The sequence below is a fragment of the Podarcis tiliguerta genome (genome assembly GCF_965153285.1).
Source record: "Podarcis tiliguerta genome assembly, chromosome: Z".
In the NCBI taxonomy this organism is placed as follows: Eukaryota; Metazoa; Chordata; class Lepidosauria; order Squamata; family Lacertidae; genus Podarcis; species Podarcis tiliguerta.
Genome location: NC_139553.1, coordinates 4,697,844 through 4,718,104, shown reverse-complemented (window position 1 = coordinate 4,718,104; position 20,261 = coordinate 4,697,844). Strand labels below are relative to the sequence as shown.

General features: G+C 46.1%; 1 protein-coding gene across 1 annotated transcript in view; it reads right to left on the bottom strand.

Annotated features, from left to right (window-relative positions):
- Positions 1-2,975: 2,975 nt before the first annotated feature.
- The window catches only part of COL27A1 (collagen type XXVII alpha 1 chain), a 242,848-nt gene continuing 225,562 nt past the window's right edge, over positions 2,976-20,261 (bottom strand). Inside the window, exons 52-61 of the mRNA XM_083424399.1 lie at positions 18,215-18,268; positions 16,670-16,723; positions 14,926-15,096; positions 14,781-14,816; positions 13,071-13,097; positions 12,110-12,175; positions 10,478-10,646; positions 9,941-10,050; positions 7,337-7,543; positions 2,976-4,870 (exon numbers count right to left, since the gene is read on the bottom strand). Of these exons, the coding sequence (XP_083280525.1) occupies positions 4,724-4,870; positions 7,337-7,543; positions 9,941-10,050; positions 10,478-10,646; positions 12,110-12,175; positions 13,071-13,097; positions 14,781-14,816; positions 14,926-15,096; positions 16,670-16,723; positions 18,215-18,268 (1,041 nt within the window). The 3' untranslated portion in view covers positions 2,976-4,723. The remainder of the gene's footprint in view (positions 4,871-7,336; positions 7,544-9,940; positions 10,051-10,477; positions 10,647-12,109; positions 12,176-13,070; positions 13,098-14,780; positions 14,817-14,925; positions 15,097-16,669; positions 16,724-18,214; positions 18,269-20,261) is intronic.

Below are 20,261 nucleotides of genomic sequence, written 5' to 3'. Positions count from 1 at the left end.
CCCATCATCCCTGTTCACTGGCAACTTGGGCTGGCGTGATGGAAGCTGGAGTCCAAGGACATCAGGAAGGCCACAGCCTCCCCAGTCCTGGTTTAATGGATGGTTAAGCCATAAAAAATAGTTAATCCTATTAATTATGCTGCTCAGCGGCAAAGAAAAGCACTCAACAGATGTGTGTAGTCTCCACCTATGGTACTTTGCTCCACATTTCCAGGGTTGAGAGCTGGAATTAAGCCAGTTCTGAGCTGGCCAGGCTGATGACGAAGGACCCATGCCTTTCCTCCTTAGGTTCCTTTCCCTCACCTTCTCAAGAACCACACAAAAAGCTGCCCCAGCTTTAAATGTTTATTCGAAAGAGAGAGGAAGTGTTGATCTCATGAAGGTGTATGAGTCCCCTAACAGGGAAGAAATGAGTGTTGGACAAGGATGAGTGAGTATGACAAAAGGGAACTGGGATGGAGAAGGGTCTATGATCATTTCAGGAAGAAGGCTCATTTGGGGTTGAGAGATGGTTTGAGGTAGAAAGGAGAGGGGAAGCCTCAGGCTCAGTGGGGGGTACAAATACAAAGGCATTTCCATCTGGCCTTTAAAACTCTCCCCAGCCTCACTGGCCTTGCCCACCTGGAAGGTGTCCCGGGACTCTCCATGTTTTGGAGTACGTTGTCAATAATATGCAATGATACACAGCTCTTCTTCTCCTTTGTATCTGTAGGTGAGACACTGGATATGCTGGAACATTATATTGCCTTGGTATCAGAGGCACCGACTTGCCTCCCACATTGGGAGGGGGGGGGCACACCACATGCCCCCACCAAGTGTGAGAACGCTCATGCGCCAGACTGTGACACAGAGGCATCCCACCCTCGCTGCTGCAATGGCGGTGTTCGCATGCCGGGTGGGGAATGGGGACCACAAAGCTGGGCTCTTGGTTCCTTCTCCCCACATAGCATTGGCAGGGAGGAGTTGGAGCGAGACCACAGGATTTTTTTGTGGAGGTGGCCCCCTCCTTGAAAATTAGGGGGCAGCCCCCACTAACCGACGTGCCTTCTTGGTAATGGACTGGATGAGAGTCAACAGACTGACACACAATTCAGATAAGACTTGAGGCACTGTTGGTGTGTGGTTCCATAGACGAGATGGCTGGGAGATCGCCTGCTCTTGATGGGGTTACACTCTCTCTGAAGGAATGGGTACTCCCAGATCCTTCGCTGTCAGGTGGCCTCAGGGTGCAGAGTGCGTCCCGTCAGCTTTGGCTGGTGGCCCAGCTACGCCCCCATCTGGACAGGGATAGCCTAACTCTTGTTGCGTATGCTCTGGTAACCTCTAGGCTAGATGACTGCAATGTGTTGTATGTAGGGCTGCATATGAAGATGGTTCAGAAACTTCAGCAGCCAAGTTGTCCACCAGGACAAGATGTTTTGGGCGTATAATGCCAATCCTGGCCCAACTGCACTCACTGCCACTTAGTTTCCAGGCCCAATTCAAAGTGCTGGTTTTGACCTATAAAGCATTAAATGGCTCAGGGTCACAATTACCTCAAGGGCCGCCTCTCTCCAAAGGAACCTACCCAGACCCTGAGATCATCTTCTGAGGCCCTTCTTTGTGTGCCTCCTCCATGAGAGGTCCAGAGGGTGGCAACACAAGAAGGGGCCTTTTCTGCAATGGTTCCGTGTCTGTGAAATGCTCTCCCCAGTGAACTCCACCTGGCGCCTTCATTACATACCTTCATAGAATCATAGAATCATAGAGTTGGAAGAGACCACAAGGGCCATTGAGTCCAACCCCCTGCCAAGCAGGAAACACCATCAGAGCACTCCTGACATATGGTTGTCAAGCCTCTGCTTAAAGACCTCCAAAGAAGGAGACTCCACCACACTCCTTGGCAGCAAATTCCACTGTCGAACAGCTCTTACTGTCAGGAAGTTCTTCCTAATGTTTAGGTGGAATGTTCCTTTATGTTCAGATGCCAGGCAAAAACGTTCCTTTATAACCAGGCACTTGACCGATTAAACAATATATGGCCTTTTAAACTGTGGAGAAGGGTTATTGTTTTGTTAGTTTTTATGTCATGTATTAATTTAACAAAGAAATAAAGTAACTGAATAATGCCTCCTGTTTCCTAGACGGAAGATACTGAGAGGGTTAGGCTGTGTGAGGAAACTAGCCTACTGTACAAATAGGACTGCCATATGCCCAGAATTTCCCAGGCATACCCAGAATACGGCAGTTGGAAACAGTGTCCGGGTGGAAATAGCTGAAATTTGTTTTTGGTGAATTTCATTTAAAATAGCTAAAAACTTCATTTGCTCAACAGGTTAGGGCAAAAAAATAAAATAAAATAAAAGCTCAACAGCTTTGTGTCCTGATTATGGTAACCAGTGGCGTAGCATGGGGGGTGCAGGGGGGGGCCGCACCGGGCGCAACATCGGGGGGCGCACGCTCGCACTCGCAGCTCTCTGCCCCTACCTGGCTCACTCACTCTCTCTCACTGCAGTGCTGGCTGTGCGAATCCGATCCGAGCCACCGGGTCGTCGCCCACTGTGGAGGGGGGGGTGCCAGGCGTGCGGTGTGGAGAGAGAGAGCGAGGGACTATCTGGGGGAGGGACAGTGCAGTGGGTGGGTGTGTGCAAATTACTTGCCTTGCCCTGTGTTAGGGGGCGCAAATTACTTGCCTTGCCCCGGGTGCTGACAACCCACGCTACGCCACTGATGGTAACCCTGGTACAAAGGTAAAATTTGCTTCTGGCCCCACCCATATGAGAGCATGTGCGTCTCAGGAGGTTTCCCAAAAGGGAAAGCGGTCCTCATGTGGCAAAAAGGTTCTCCAGCCGAGACCTGCTTTGTGAGGGTGAAGTATCATTAGGCCAAAAACTAAAATCAAAAGGAATGGATGGAGGTATCTCAGGAAAGAGGAGGTAGGGGAAAGGAATCCTGTTGTGTTTTGCCCGCGCCCCACAAAAAAAGAGAATACAAACTGATTAAGACTCACATATATTTTACGAAACATGGAAAATAAAAAATAAAATAAAAAAAAACAGGCACCAAAATGTTCATTACAGTACGGCCCCAACTACATTAATATTACATTCCTTATATAGAATAAAACGATTACCATAATATTAATCCTCCTCTTCTTTTTTTAAACTCCAAATTTACATATAGAGTCTAGGTTTCTACAAAACAGAACAACAACAACGACAATGACAACAACAACAACAACAAATACAACAAAAAGAAACACACCCCAAAACAAAACCCATCCAAGACTGAGCAGGTGGAGAAGCGACAAAGTACCCCTGACAACGGTCTAAACAAGAGGTTCCTGTATTCCCACTGTTTAAGCAAGAGACTTAGGTGTTCAAATCTAGGACTCACCATAGACAGAAGGACTGGAACAGACAACAGACCCAGATTCAGCACAGAAATAAAGTCAAACTGTTTCACTCTCATTTTTCCTCTCACTCTCATCTTGGCTATCTTGCAGCCTAATGCTTTGGTGAGTAACAGTTGTGCAGGAACACACACACACACACACACTCATGTATGCACACACACGCACAGGCACACACTCATACATATATCTATAAGCAGAGAAATGTGTTTTCCATGAGCTCAGTTCTTGCTCTGAAAAACCACCCTCTAAAGTTACACTTTCATTTTAAAACACATCCATGACAAATGACTGGTTAACGAATCCTGGATTTCAAAGAACATACAAAACCCCTGTAGAATATTTAATGCACCTTTAAGTTAAAAAAGATTATTTGCCATTGTTGTGCTGATGATCACAAAGACCCCCCTCTTCCCTGCCCTGTGTTGCCCCTGCTCCTCATTCCGAAGGGAATGCTCCAATGCTGAGGGTCTGGAGGGGCCTGTGAGGAGACACTGTAGTAGCACCTCTTAGAACCTTAAATAGTTTTAGTCATATATATAAAACACACTTCTTTTTAAAAAATTAAAGAGCACCAGGTATTTCACAGTGAGAGGTAGAATCAAATTTAACAAACCCATCCCTCTCGTTCTCTTTTTCCTATTTAGCACCAATCTCATCTCTTTCCTGCCTTCCCTTCTCAAGTCACTTAAAAAGGGCTGTTTCCTTTCCCAAAGGGAAGAAGGATCTTGCTTGCTTTTATTTTTATTTTTGCCTTAAATAAAATATATATCTAGATATATCATTTTCTTCTTCTTTCTCTCTCTCTCTCTCTAATATTGCACGTAAGAATGCTTCCTGTTCCGGAACAACAAGCAGATAAAGTTTGCAAAGCTGTCTCCCCCAGACTCCTTCCTGTCTCCTTTCAAAAAGCCCTGCCTGCTAGCATCACGTCTCTGGACAGCCACATTGGTTAGTACGGTGGCTTGTCGGGATGATCTGGGTTTCTCTGTGAGATATTGCATACAGTTTCTTCTTTGGCTGGAGGTGTGGCGAGGGAGGGGGGGAATCTTTGGGCGTGGAACTGCTTAGGTCAACTGGCCTCCTGCTTCCGCACCTGAAGCTCCACTAATTAAGTTGTGCCTTTGCTGAAGCCACAGCACTCTCCTCCTCTCCCCATCCTGGAGAGCAGCGGTCTGACGGACCAAGAGTTCCTTATGACTTGGCAGAGTCCAAACGCTAAAGGCCTAGCTCTCAAGGCTGGTAGAGAGGTACAGGGGCGGCCAAGAGGCCCTGCTCAAAGAGACAGCATCTCCAGAATGAACGAGCTTGAAGTGCCACAGAGGCTGCCTTTTAGAGGAAGCACATGGGCCCAACCTCGAGGAGGTGCTGCTTCCCTGGCTCGGATGGCGGGAGGTTGTAGATGTTGGTAATTGGCAGCTGTTGCAGGTCTTGTGTCCGGAAGGTAAAGAGTGTCCTGTGCCAGTGTCCATCTTGAATCTAAATGCAAAGAAGGAGGCAGGGAGGGGAGAGAGAGAGAAAGGATAACTTTTCACAACAATGTCAGGTCTCTTTGGTGCAATAGTCCCTTGCATCTCCTCTCCAAGCAATAGCACATCATCAGCTACATATGAAAGGTGTGTCTTCCTTCCCGCGCAAGCCAGAAAAGTAGTATACAAATGAACAGATTATTGATTATTAGCAGTCTTGGTGGCTTTTTCCAAGGCCAAAATGTTGGTACCTTTGGATGTCAACAGGATCCATTCTGGAACCCTGTTCACATCCAGAAGCAAACGCAACACACATCTGCGCATATCGCAATTCGCCGCTTCTGCGCATGACGTCATTTTGACCGTCTGCGCATGCGCGAGCGGCGAAACCCGGAAGTAACACGCTCCGTTACTTCCGGGTCGCAGCAGCGCGCAACCCGAAAATACTTATCCCAAAGCTACTTCAACCCGAGGTATCACTGTAATAGGGTGTATCCAACTATGTTCTGCTCAGACCCATTGACATGAACCGATGTAAATCATGTTCATCACCTTCAATGAGTGGGACTAACACTGGACGCAACCCAAGCAACACCAACACTAATCTCTACATTTTTATGCCAATCTTTTGCCAAGGAGGTCACAGGTAGACATGGTTCTGCTCACCCACCCACCCTGCATTTTATCTCCCCCAACAATCCTGTGAAATAGGTTTAGGCTGAGAGTGTGGCTGGCCCAATAAGCTTTATGGCTGAGCAGGGATTTCAACTGCAGAACTCTGCAACCACTATATCACGTTGGTTCTCTCTTGACGTGGTATTTTGACCAGTGTCAGCACTGGGGAAAGGCAGGTTTAACTCTCCTCTCCCGTGCTACCCAAATCTCCCTTCCCCCAATGCTATTAGCGTCTCAGGGAGGAGAGTGCTGCTACAGTGACCTGCATTCCTCCTCTACCAAGGCTAATAAGTACTTCAATGAAATTATGTAGATGGTGAAAACAGCACAGGAAGAAAGGGTTGAACACTCTTTCCCCAAATCCTGATGCCACTGATCTGATTAAAATTGGAATCTCCACCACTATTGGAATTAAAATATCTAAACCATGTGCCTGGGGCCATTTTAGCCTTTGCAGCACCTGTGGCCCTCCAGATATTCTTGGACAACAACTCCCATAAGCCCTAGGGATTCTGGGAGTCAGTTGGATTCCAGTTAACCTCTGATGGGTCACAGGTTCCCCCGAACCTACTTTAGATTCGCATTTGAGAAGCATTCAGTTCATGCAAAATGGCAGCAGGTGGCGCTGCTGCTTTGCAGAACTACCCAGGCCTCTGGCTGACAAAGTAGCACTAGACTGTAAAGCTGCAAAACAGGAAAGGTCCCCTAAAAATAAGCAGCAAAAAAGGGGTTAAAGGTGGGCCCCCCCACACTTCCATTTGTCCTGTGATTTCTAGCAGCGGGTCTGATAGGTTTTGACTTTGTCCTGCAGCTTTCCCTGGAGAAATCCACTGATTACTGCTGATTCAGAACAAATGTCAATCCACAGAAAATCCAGCTGAATTTTGTTTGTTTTTTTATTTATTACATTTGTATACCACTTTTCATCTGAAGATCTCAGGGCAGTTTGCAGCATAAAAATATAAGATGAAAACACAAAATGCATAATAAAAGCAAAAGCACAAAACAATACTCCCCGGCCTCCAACTCATTTAAAAGGGTATAGGATGTTAATCAGCCAAAGGCTAGGTTGAAGAGGTTTTTGCCTAGCACTTAAAGTTGAATAGTGAAGGTGCCAGCCGGACCTCCCTGGGGAAAGCATTCCACAAAGCCACTTCCGGCTTGCCCCAGGAGGTGGGGTTGCGGGCGTCACGCCCACCCCACATGAGCGGGGGCTGGTTTAACCCCCGCGAGAATAGGAATGGGAAACCCGGGGGCTTGCCCCTATTTAGTGCCGGCGAGAGGAGGCTCGCCCGTGAACGAAGGGTGGTCCGTTAAAGGATTCCGGGGGGCGTGGCCCTGTCCGAAGCCTATGGAGGTGTGGGCCGAAGGCACGCCCCAGAGCGGTGAACGGGGGAGCTCCTAGCTGACGTGCCTCGGCGGGTGACTCCCCCACTAAGGTGTTAACCCTTCACCGTGTCTCCAGCAAATGGGCTGGAGCCGGATAGTCGGTAGGACCAATGCCTAAGCCAATGCCTCTCATTCCTGAATTCAATAAAGTTGTGGCCTAATTCGCCCATTTAACCTTATATCATGGTGTCTCGTGTCTCTATTTATCCTGGTGGGGGGCGGGAACTCGCCACGCAAATGGGGAGCCACTGCAGAAAAGGCCCATTCTCGTGTTGTTCCAATTTAGCAGTAAAAAGTGGTTTTTCCTGGGGAAAGTGTTGAGATGAAATCAGCACCTCCCCACCTCTGGCTACAGATCCTCTTTCTAGCCCTCCTGTGGTGCTTCACTGGCAGTTTGGAAGGTTTTGCATACCTTGCAGTCGTTCACCACTACATCAGGTGTGAACTGCCCTCCAGCTTCAAAGATCTGTCCATTCCAGGCCTTGAAATGCACAGCTTTCCTTGATGGCCCTTCCTGCCACACGGAGGTGTTCAGGCAGTGGATGGTGATGTTCTGGATGACTTCGGTGCTCAGGAGGTGCAGGAAATTCAGCTGCACTCTTCCGATGTCAAAGTCAAGCTGGAACAAGGGGAGAATGGGAGGTTGCAGTGAAGACTGGGACTCCAGCTTGGTTTCATTCATCCAAGACCTCTGACAGCATGAAGGGTGCCCTGATTCCCCCAGGAAACAAAGAAGGAACTGGAATTCTCATCAAGCTCAAGCACACACATAAAACCAGCCTCTGCTTGCTGGGTGTCTCCTAAGGTGTTTTGGACTACAACTCCCAACTGTGTTGGCTGCAGCTGAAGAGGAAATCTAGTCCAGAACATCTGGTGGTCACCTGGTAGGTGACAGCTGAGCAGGGCCAGCCCAAGATGTTTTGCCACTTGAAGCAAAACAGAAAATGATGCTTTCACCTCCTCCTCCTCCTCCTGAGATGAGCAGAGCTGGCCTGGGGGAAAGGTAGCAGGAGAGGAGAAGGCAGTGGCACATGGGTGGTGTCAGGAGCTCGTCCTACACTTGAGTAGGACCCTGGTAGAGACACATGCCCGACTGGCATGTTCTCTCCCTCCTGGTCGTTCGTTCGGGAGCTTCAAAGCTTTCTTCAGCCCGAACATCACAGCGACCGATGCCAACAGACACTGGCACACTTAGGGATCCGCAGAGTGTTCACAGTTTGTGTAACAGACCTCAGCAACTCAGCATTTTGGCTAATCTACTTTATTTGCATATAAACACGCACAGAGCACTGCAACATGGCTCCCTCTCTCTCTAGCATCAGATAGCAAAGAGGAAAAGAACAAAGGACAATAGTCCCACTTCACGGAACACAGTAACACAAACATCCTGTCTCTGTCACTTCCCACTCTGTGGAGTCAAAACATACACCGTCATGTGATAGACAACAATCCCATGACTGCAATCATGGTGGAGGCAGTGGCAGGCAGCAAGTGCAGGAGGCAGTAAGCAGCGTGCTCCCGGGCCCCCTAGATCTGTAACCCCTTCCAGCTGTCTCCAGCCTGCTGCCCGAGATGACTGCCTCACCAAGCCTCGTGGGAGAGGTTGGCCATGCAGCTGGCATAAAGCACAAATGAATAAGCTGTGATCACACACACATACAAGCAATCTGTGCATATGTGCTTGGGAATCCCGACTGAGTCAACACAGATGTCGTTATCCGCCTTGAAAAGCAGATATAGCATTCTGAAAGTAATTGATATATAAACCTGGCGTGGTTGTACATGCAATAGCCCTGCCACAACACCCTCTTTAAATATCTGGTGGATTAGCTACTGGTATTGCATTTCTGGTGGGGTACTTGGTCTATGCATGTAATGGCACAGGACCTCAGCCACTGCAGGATCTCCCTATGTTTTTCATTAGAACTCCAAAGTTTACCAAACTGAGCCAGGTGTGAAACAGCAGCCGTTGCTCATACGTTTCAAAACAAGGGGGAGGGTGCATCCTAACACATGTGCAGTCCAACAATTTCTTTTCAATTCTGGTACTTGCATCTCTTTCTGAGCTTGCACCTCTTTCATATGCAACTCCACGCCTTGTGGCGCTGTGGTCTAAACCACTGAGCCTCTTGGGCTTGCCGATCAGAAGGTCGGCGGTTCGAATCCCTGCAACGGGGTGAGCTCCTGTTGCTCTGTCCCAGCTCCTGCCCACCTAGCAGTTTGAAAGTATGCCAAAAAGTGAAAGTAGATAAATAGGTACCGCTCCGGCAGGAAGATAAACGGTGTTTCCGTGCACTGCTCTGGTTTCGCCAGAAGTGGCTTAGTCATGCTGGCCACATGACCCGGAAAAACTGTCTGCGAACAAACGCCGGCTCCCTTGGCCTGTAAAGCTAGAGGAGCGCTGCAACCCCAGAGTCGTCCGCGACTGGACTTAACTGTCAGGGGTCCTTTACCTTTACCTTTTTTTAGTGATGCCATCATGGTTGGACTTGGGGGCAGATGTCCAGGGACTCTGCTCATCACAATGGGTAGAAAGGTCCCCAAACACAGCAGGGCTAGCTTGTAATCTTTTTAAGTAATTCACGTTGCCATCTAAAGAGTGCCCCACCCTGCAATGCATATTAATTTATTCTGGCTTTTAAGCTTGGTTCTTATGTTGCTTTGGGACACTTTTGTGACAAAAATGACTAATAATGCAACAACAACGTAATAATATAGTAATAACAATAGTAATAGTAGTACTAATAGTTATGAGAAGTTTAGTATCTACCATTACCTATTTATTTATTTGTAAAAATACTTACATACTGCTTAATCAAACATGTCTCTAAACTACTTACACGAAATATTATAAAATATTAGAGAGAAAACAGCAATAAAGTCTAACCTAAAAAAGCATATTGCCTGTCGCTACACAATTAAGAGCCAGAGAAAGCCCATGAATTTGCTGCAAACCGCACAGCAATCCACCAGTGTATCCAGACCTATTTTTGGTCCACGGATGCCTCAAGCATACCTTTGAGGCAGTGATGGGGCTGAGGCAAGTCTGTCCCCCTTGGGTGAAGTTACAGGTGACTTGAATACTATCTGAAGAACAGCCCAGATTTGGGTCGATCCAGTACGTTCCTGAAGGAGAGAAGGGACTTAGAATTATTTATTTTTTAGGAAGACTTATGCACCACTTAATCCAAAAAACCTAGCAATAAAAACAGATTTAAAAAAACAAAGGTATGTAATAAAATTACACCTATGGATAATTGCATGCCTAAATACTTTGTTTTGTTTTAAAAGCAGGCATTGGAAACAGTACAAATGAAAGGGTCTGCCATCCCAAGATGCAGCAGGTGAAAGCCATTTACCTGCAGCACCTTTGCTTCCTGATGTAAGAACGAGGGTGGAATGGGGTCTTCATTCACAAAACCTTCAATGCAAAATGCAAAGCGCAGGTGCGCTCTCTCTCTCTCTCTCTCTCTCCCTCTCTCTCTCTCTCTCACACACACACACACACCATGATGCACTGCGGTGGATGCTGGCCATGTGGATTAACACCTACCATCCTGCATCTTCTGTTCACAGTTCATGAGATCTCTACAGATGCGCGCAGGGTTCTCCTTGGTTCCAAGGGGTCTCTTGATGCTCTGGATGAGGGTGCTGAGGTAGTGCAGAGTCTTAAAGATCTCCCCTCCCTGGTCCATCACTGGAAGGTCTGAATGTTGATAGCTCTGGAGAGGAGGGTGGGGAAGAGGAACGCAAGGGAAAGTAAGGGCCTCTCCAGGCATCTCTGATGGGCATTCATGATGACTGGATTAATGATGCTTTTGCAAAGACTCTAGGACAGATTATTTGCTTTGTTTCCAATCTGAGCCTGTCCCATAGCTTCCTGCTGAAATCCTGTGGCTTTTCATTCCACTGATATTCCCGGGTTTGGTGGCTGCTTTAGGGCAGCGGTTCTCAACCTGTGGGTCCCCAGATGTGGTTGGACTATAACGCGCATCATCTCTGAGCTCTGGCCTTGCTAGCTAGGGGTGATGGGAGTTGTAGTTCAGCAACATCTGGGGACCCACAGGTTGAGAAAGGCTGCTCTAGGGCAAGAGTGCCCCTCCGCGTGGCAATAGTGCAACAATGTTTGGGAAGCATCACAGAAGAACTAATGAAGTGGAATGATTTGTGGACAGAGCAGTATAAATCTACCACTAATGCTCTGTTATTATGTAAATTAGGTACCCTCAACCTTTTCAGATCCAGGACCCAATTTTAAGCCGAACATGCATTTGGGGGCCCATCTCTTAATCTTTTTACTATATATTTGCATGGTGGTTGTGCTCCTGTTGCAACCCAGGTCTTGGGCCAGGTCTTGACCCACTAGCGGATCCTGTTCCATCAGTTGAAGACCCAGCGGGGCAAATTACATGTTGCAGAACACACCCACAAAAGCCCCCACCGAGTCTGGAAGGCCCCTAAGCCAGTGACGGGTTGCTGCTAGAAGGTTTAGCCTAGAAAGAGATTATTTTTACAGGGAGGTGTTTGAGGGACTGTACAAAGAAAATGGACTTTTGTGAGGAAAAATTTGAATGTAAGGAATTATGTTATGCTACAGACATTATCTGGGATGAAAACAGTTAACTGTGTGATGAACACAGGGTAGGAGTGGAGGAACCCTGGTCCTTTTAAACTCCTAATACCAGAGGAGCTGCAATGTATGAGGGTTCAGGAGGCAGGTCTGCCAAGAAGCAAGTAGTTTTAACAGTTCCAAAAGAGCTGTTTTGGCTACATCAGCCTTTGCCAATCAGGTGCCCTCCAGATGTTTTCAACAACCGCTCACATGACCCCCCAGACTGGCAGAGTTTTTCAGTTATAGCAGTTAACAGGAGAGCCCATATTTTCTATAAGGTCAGGAGAATTGTTGTTGAATAACCTACCTGCAAGTTTGTACTATATCTTAATGAGATTATATTACTTTATGTATAGTTGGACTGGTGCATCACTAGGATATCTATGGTGTTTTTTTTACAAGCTGTTTATATATTTTCTAAAACAAACAAGCAAGTAAAGATTGCATCCAACTAAGTTCTACTTAGTGTGGGCCCTCAGCCACGCCTTGTATCCTGCTCAGTTCCATGGCGACTGCGCGGGAGAAGATCAAACGGGTTTTTCTGAAAGGATTTATGAGCTTCCTATGACATACCTCAGACTTGAACACAGTGCTGGAACTCATCACTGTTTGGAAAGCTGCACCAAACCCATCTTGCTGCTGGGGAGAAACACAGGAAGAAGACATGGTAGAGTTGAAGGTGAAAGATGGACCAGGAATTAGCTCTGCCTCCTGAGGTGCCTCAGATTTGGGATTAAGCGTCTAACTGTACAGGCCATTCATGCTACCCTTGCTGTTTTGCAGTGCCAATTGCTGTGCCTGTTGGATTTCAGAGCTGGGGAGGCACAGTTCAAACGTGCCTTTCCAGCATGCTGTGCTCTTGATAACAACCCACACATTCACACACCGAGCTGGTGCTAGGGATGGGAGATAAATAATTTGATTTTATTTGCGTTTTAATAAGTAGCTGCCCAGTCTGCATTTTCTGACCCAGTACACAAACTGAAACGCATTATCCTTCAAGACTGACACTTCTCTAAATGTTTTGATGCAGATCCTCAAACAATGTTTACAACACATGAAAGCAAATATATTCGTGAAAATACGCAAAAATGCATTGTGTTAGGGGGGAAACAGCTTGCAAAAATGCCTTTATTGGAGAAATTTGCACTAAGATTCAGACAAGTTTTCCCGAGGATTTTTAAGTATTTCCTTTTTACAAATCGCTGTGGAAATGTTGAGAACTGAATTTAAGACCTACTGTACAAAGGTAAAATTTACATTCATTGTTCTGTCCATTTTTGCCTCTGGTCTCACCCACTACTGTCATGTGGCCCTCAAGTGCTTTGCCCAGAAAGTAATGTGGCCCTTTGGCTGAAAAATATCTCTAATCTCTGCTCTAAGGGATGGTGGTGTCTGCAACACAGGACAATACCTTAAAACAAAATAAAAATCTGGTGACCTAGTCATATGTATAGTTTTCCAACAGCCGATACAATTTCTTTCAGTGGTGTCCCAAAACACATAAAATCACAAGCAGAATTTCAAAACTTACCAATGTAGCCAGCATTACTGGGGGACCCTACAAAGTCAAGAGACAAAATGATGTGTCATTTGCGCCAAGCATGTCCCTTTTGACATTGCCCTTAATTACCGTTTTTAGTAAATAATTTAATGCATTGAAAATGGGGACTGGTTGACCTACTTCTTTGTTTTCTCTGTGGTCAATTCAATATGCACACACCCACTTCCAAAATACCCCCAATTTCTACAGTAAGAATTTGCAGATTTGAAGTTCAGGTATGCTTTGCAAATCAATCCAATTTTCTTCTACACCCACAACCACCCAGTAACATACCTGTTGTTTACACCCATTATTTGTGGTTTCATATAATTTTGAATTCTTTAAGTCATTTTGTGGTGGTAGAAGTATATGCAAGAAGGGGGAATTGGGGGTTCACAGTAGAGGGACATCCATTCCCCCTGTCCCCAAATGTCAGTCCTCTTTGCTCCTTCTCTAGCTTCAAGCAGATAACTCCTTATGCATCCATTTACCCCACAGGTTATACAGTAAGCACACGATTTATGAGGAGGTTGCTTTCCGGGGATTGCGCCTAAAGCCAAAATTGCTTATAGTCAAAACTCATTGGGTTCAATGGTGGGTGGGATCGCTCAGGCATCTTAAAGCAACAGAGTAAATGCAACAACAATCAACTCAACAAAAACTTTAAATTACTGGGTCAGTAAGTTCAGCCCGGTTCCAAAATAACCTTGGTGCCAGCGATGCCTGCAAGAGGAGGGCATTCTACAGATGGGGTGCCACCACAGAGTTACACCACATCATATATAAAGGATCTTCACTGGCCCCAGTATGCTTCCAAACACAATTCAAAGTGTCGGTACTGACCTTTAAAGTCCTAAACAGCCTCGGCCCAGTATACCTGAAGGAGCGTCTCCACCCCCATTGTTTAGCCCAAACACTGAGCTCCTCCAACATTTTACTACAGGGGTATCTCGGGTTAAGAACTTAATTTGTTCCAGAGGTCCATTCTTAACCTGAAACTGTTCTTAACCTGAAGCACCACTTTAGCTAATGGGGCCTCCTGCTGCCGCCGGGCCACTGGAGCAAGATTTCTGTTCTCATCCGGAAGCAAAGTTCTTAACCCGAGGTACTATTTCTGGGTTAGTGGAGTCTGTAACCTGAAGCGTATGTAACCTGAAGCGTATGTAACCTGAAGGTATGTAACCTGAGGTACCACTATTTGTCTTTGTGCTGAAAGCCACCCAGAGTGGCTAGGGAAACTTAGCCAGATGGGCTGAATATAAATAAAATAATACTAATACTAGTAATAATGATGGTGATGATGATCTTCTCCTAGTGACGGAATATTGAGAACAGACTCTTCTGAAGTTCTGCTACTGGCAGGCTGCTATAGGGAGAGGTATATAGGCTTTAGGTACAGTATTTGGGTTCTAAGAAAGTGCGGGTGCAGGTTGGTGAATGAATGCTCCACTTCTCAAATGCAAATTCCCTATGCATGTCAGGGAGAAGGCAAGACTAGAATCAGGGTCCGTGATATGCCAGGTTCCCCCCGCCCTTTTAATGTGGAGGGATTTCTCTTTGTTATGGAGGAGCTTTCAATCATGTGAACCTGCATGCCTGCAGTCTTTACAGTCCAGATACACTTTGACCTTCTTAGTGAGTAGCAGGTCACAGTGATAAGGAAATACAAAGCGAAGTATAGACAATTTTCTAAACACATACCGGAGGTCCAGGGGGTCCTTGAGGTCCTGGGGAACCCTAGGAAGACAATGTAGATACATGTCATGTTTGCTTGTTCTACTTCAAAGAGGCTTGCATAGTTTTGATGGAAGCAGCAATCTTGCTAGAATTGCTCTGCCATACTCACCTTAGCACCCTGCAATCCCTGAAACACAAAAAAGAAAGGAAGAGGGTGTGAATATGGGTCATTCATGGAAGGTGCTTGGTGGTGGTTGAGATGCACTGGCGAATGTGAGAAAAGGTTGTATGTCTGAAATCTGATCATGCACCAGAGCACCTGCCTGACCCTAAGATTTAACTGTCAGTATTTTTCTGTTTTGCGTTTTGTTTTTGCTGGCCTTCAGATATCTTAAGAATTGCAGGTAAATGTCAACACACCCCACTTTTTTGACATTTAGCATTACACACAGTATCCATACCTCTCTATGGAAAACGAGTTACTAGACTTTGAAAATTGGGTGGGCATCTGCTGTTCTAGCAAGTAGACAGAAATGTGAAGTCACTTGGGGTTTAATGGCTTCGAGCTTTAAGTTTGCTTAAAGTGACACCAGCCGCTTAGTCATACCGACTCCTCCGATCTCTGGGAGCTCACCAAGGTGTACTAACAGAAACTGACTGAGTCTGCCTGCAAGCAACTCTCCTTTATCACCCCTCAGTCTCTGAAATTTTACCTCTCACCCTCTGCAGTTTATTTCAGTATTCGTTACGGATGTTGTTAAGTTTCTATATGGCCACCAAACTGCAAACTTTTCATATGAAAGAACCAAAAGGAAGTAGCTATTAGCACATCGTTAAGTGTGGCTTCCGTTTTAGTTTAACCATAGTTTAGTGTCTAAACTGCCTAAACTTCAGTTAATCTTTACATAAGACAGTTTCACAATCCAGTTGAAGCTGGCCTGTTTCAGACAAACCATAGTTAGGTTAAACAAATCCCAGTTTGCCTGCCCAGACAACTGAAGAATTCATAGTTATGTTACAAAGGACACCAAATTTTGGTACATAGCAACATACGTAGTGGGAATGTCCACAAACAGAACAATTTTGGAACGAAGTTTTATCTCCATATCTCAGACAATCCCAGCAACCCCAGCATTTAGCTTTACTTCATTTACATACTTCAGATATGGACCAATTAAGAAGTAAGGAATTGATAACATATTTATCAGCCGCAGCTAGAAGGGTAATAGCCAGAACTTGGAGAATCTTGCAATTAATAAATATTGATCACTAGTATAATATAGTCTGGCAAAGAGACATAATGGAAAAGCTGTTGCAAAAACTGAAGGTGACAATGGAAGAGGAAAAACAAAATATTTTTTACACTGTATGGTGTGATTTTTTTTAATGAAACAAATGAAACAACACATGGAAGACAAATACCTACAGCAAACATTGTCATATGATGTGGATAAGCAGGCACTATTCATTAGCTCACTCCTACTAGTCTGTGCTTCCCAAGTTGATTTATTCAAGAATTCATTTTACTGGTTTACTATAATAGCCTCATTATTGTGCACTGTAGAATGATATGTTTAGTATTTTACTCCCTAATAATCCCCCCTTTTTTGTTCGTCAGGTCATGTTTTATGATTTATGCCTGGACAACTTTGTAACAAGAAAACAACAACAACAAACAAACCAAGGGTAACAAAATAAGGAAGTTAAAGCTTCAGGCTCCTCCTCACAGATTTATCATGACACAGCCATGATTTCCCTGCTGGCTTATTTTTTATAGCCAAAAGCTTATGGAGGAGGCTGAAATCTGCTGTGGAGGACCAGCAGGTAGGAGGGGAGAGGTTCACCATTTGTCCCCCACCTTGGGAACTGCCACATCAAATGTTTATAATTACCTGGTTTTGAACATAGCCCTAATAGAGCAAAGGACTCACCGTTTCACCATGACTGCCTTTGTCTCCTTTGGGGCCCTATATGGACATGGAGGAAAACACATAGATGTGCATGTCATACTGAAATCCAAAACATCCATGTGTTCAGATATATTATTTATTTTATTTATTGCGCTGCTATACTCCCCAGTAAACTGTTGCCTGACTGCCAAGTGTGGCTTGACTATTCAGTCGCTTTGCCTCTGCTTTGTGGCTGATTCACACATGAATGTGCAACTTGTCAGGCTCCATGCATAGGGAAATTTAGTGCATCCGGTTCCAGCTTAGCTTTCTCTACTCCTTAAGACATTTTCTACATGCGGGTTTTATGCACAGAAGGAGAATCCGCACATTGTTTACTACAGGCAAAGGAGCATACATTTAAATTTGTAGTTCTGAATTCTGGTGCTTAAAAATAAATAAATCTGAGAATGAGGGTCAAAGACAAATTTTGCGCCATGTGGGCACACTCCACATTTCACCTGAGTAGCAAAAGCTTACAGTGTCACGGGTGGCAAATCCTCCCCCCTGTATTACGCCTGCAAAGTATGGCAAATAGCAGCTCTGATGGATGGCAGAATTGCATGGGCAGGAGGAAGGTCAATCCCCATCCCTCCCCAACATCACAATCCCAATCCAAAAAACCATAGTGAGGGAGATCTGAATCATGGGTCTCCTGTATCCACATCTGCTTTGGTCCTGAGTGACAGGAACTCACGGCAAGTTGAAAGTGCTGGCAATGGTGGCAATGGGAATTGTAGTGTCATAGAATTGGAAGGGATCCCAAGGATCATCTAGTCCAACCCCCTGCAATGCAGAAATCTCAACACGAGGTCCCCCATCCAATTTGTAACCATTCTGTACCCTGCTTAGCTTTGCAAATGTGCTATCAGTTTAAGGTTCTCAGGGAAGCCACCCTGAAAGTGGAGAAGGCACAGAGTCCCCAGGGGGTTGGATCTGGAGGAGGAGGAGGCCCGTGCAAAGCAGAGGATAAGCAGACCAGGAAGTTGGACGTGCAGCAAAAGGGCTTTAAATCTAGTGGTGACTGGTGGCCAATGGGTGGCCAATAGGGCAGAAGGCAGGGTGACCAAGAGCAGGTGGAGCTGGAGCCAATGTGAGGCAGAATCAACTCATTCTACTCTTGGCCCCACCCTCTTCCCTGCTGAGTTGTACAAGGGCAACACTGAGGCTAAGGAGGACAAGGAGGAGGCTGATAATGCTGCCCCCTGGACAGATTGCAAGTAGAAAGACAAGTGGTGAGGGGGATTGGTGGAGGGCTGTCTCACTCACCCTAATGGACCAGCCCCCTGTGTTAAAACCTGGGTCTTATGGAGTCCCTTGGAGCTCAACATTTCCAGAGTTAAGCTACCCAATGGGAATCAGGAAGGGAACCAAGGTAGTGTTGTGCCACCAAAACTGAACCCAGCAATGCATATTTCCTGAAAGTTGGGAGCGACTGATGTAGAGAACCCCCACACTTATTCCAGTATTTATAACCCAAGTCAGAATGAGCAGGAGAGAGACACTTACAGGGCTTCCTGTCGGACCCCTAATCCCAAGTGGGCCAATAACGCCTTCTTTCCCCTACAGAGAACAAGAAAGGTTGGTAAATTTATTAAACTGCCAGTACTTCCTTACTGCCAAGTCCTAACACACCTTTCTTTCCTTTCTGTGCTTCCCATTCACACAACAATCCACCTTCATTTTAAAGAGTGCTTCCATCAGCTTCATAGAATCATAGAATCATAGAGTTGGAAGAGACCACAAGGGCCATTGAGTCCAACCCCCTGCCAAGCAGGAAACACCATCAGAGCACTCCTGACATATGGTTGTCAAGCCTCTGCTTCAGCTGGTGGCTCAGCTGCGCCCCTGCGTGGACAGGGATAGCCTGACTTCTGTCATATGTGCTCAAGTCACCTCTAGTTTAGATTACTGCAAAACATTATACATGGGGCTGCCTCTGAAGAAAGTTCAGAAACGTCAGTTGGTGTAGAATTCGGCAGCCAAGCCACACACCAGGGCAGGATGGTTTAAACATATAACACAAATAGTGGCCTGACTGAATTGGCTGCCAATTAGTTTCTGGGCCCTACTCAAAGTGCTGATTTTGACCTATAAAGCCAATTAGTTTCTCTGCCCAATTCAAAGTGCTGGTTTTGACTTATAAAGCCTTAAATGGCTCAGGACTGCAATATACCTCAAGAACCGCCTCCTTCCATATGAACCTACCCGGGCCCTGAGGTCATCTTCTGAGGCCCTTCTTCATGTGCCTCCTCCATGAGAGGTCCGGAGGGTGGCAACATGAGAACAGGGCCTTCTCTGCAGTGGCTCCCCAGGAATGCTCCCCTGGCACTTAAAGATTTATGTAATATCCCTCTGCTACCAGGCCTTTGTCTATTAAACAATCTATGTAAGGCCTTTAAAACTTGGGGGGGGGGGTATTGTTTTGTTTGTTACTATGCCATGTCTTTTTGTATTCTTATATTGTAAATGGCTCTGTGGTCCTCGGATGAAAGGCAGTATAGAAATTTAATAATGATGATGATGACGATGGTGATGTTAATAGATAGGTTAAGACAAGGCCGAGTAGAAGGAGTGATATACCAGAGACAGGCTGGACTGCACTGTTTTGTAGAGTGCCCAGTTAAGTTATGGATAGTGGTGGCAGAGCAACTTGGCCACAGACCAAAGAGAAAAGGTTGCAGATATAAAAATGTGCAGGTCCACGTTATCTGGTGCAGTCATGCTGTGGTGGTGCTGGTGGGGGAGAGCAGAGGTGCCTGGGGTCCATTAGGACCTGTAGGGGGGGGGAAGCAGGGAGGCCAATGGCAGGCAGAACCAGAGCCAATGACAGGTGGAGCCAACTCATTCTAGCTTTGTCCCTATTGTCCTTCCTGCTGAGTTCTACAAGTAGGACAACACAGAGAGGGGGAACCTGACAGGCAGTGCCACTCTCTGGACTGAATAGGAACATGAAGGCAGGCAGGTGGAAGCTGCCTGAGGGCAGGCTGAGGTTGGTGGGGCAATTACCCATGTGTCCTATTGGCCAGCCTCTATGGAATAGGAGAATACAGCCGTAGAATCATAGCACCATAGAACTGCAGAGCTGGGAGGCACACTGAAGATCATCTAGTCAAACTCCCTGCAATGCAGGAATCTCAACTGGATCATACATGACAGATAGCCATCCAATTTCTGCTTAAAAATATCCAAGAAAGGAGAGTCTGCCAACTCCCAAGGGAGACTGTTTCACCGTCAAACAGCTCAGGAAATGGCAGGGAGTGGAAAGGATCAGGCTCAAACCACTGAAGTTGGTGCAGCCCTACCTGGAAGTAAACTCCATGGAACTCAGTGAGGTTTACTGCAGAGTAGCATGTATGGGACTGCACTGTCAATTAGTTTGGATCCACACTAAGTCGTGCTTGGATCCACTGACATCCATGGCACAGATCCAACTCAAAGCACTTCCCCTACCCGCCATTGTCCTCTTGGAGAAGGATGTCAACTGCTGCTTCACCACAGCCTCTGTGGGTGGGTTCTAGGATGTCCCACCCACAAACGTGATCACAAACTTGTC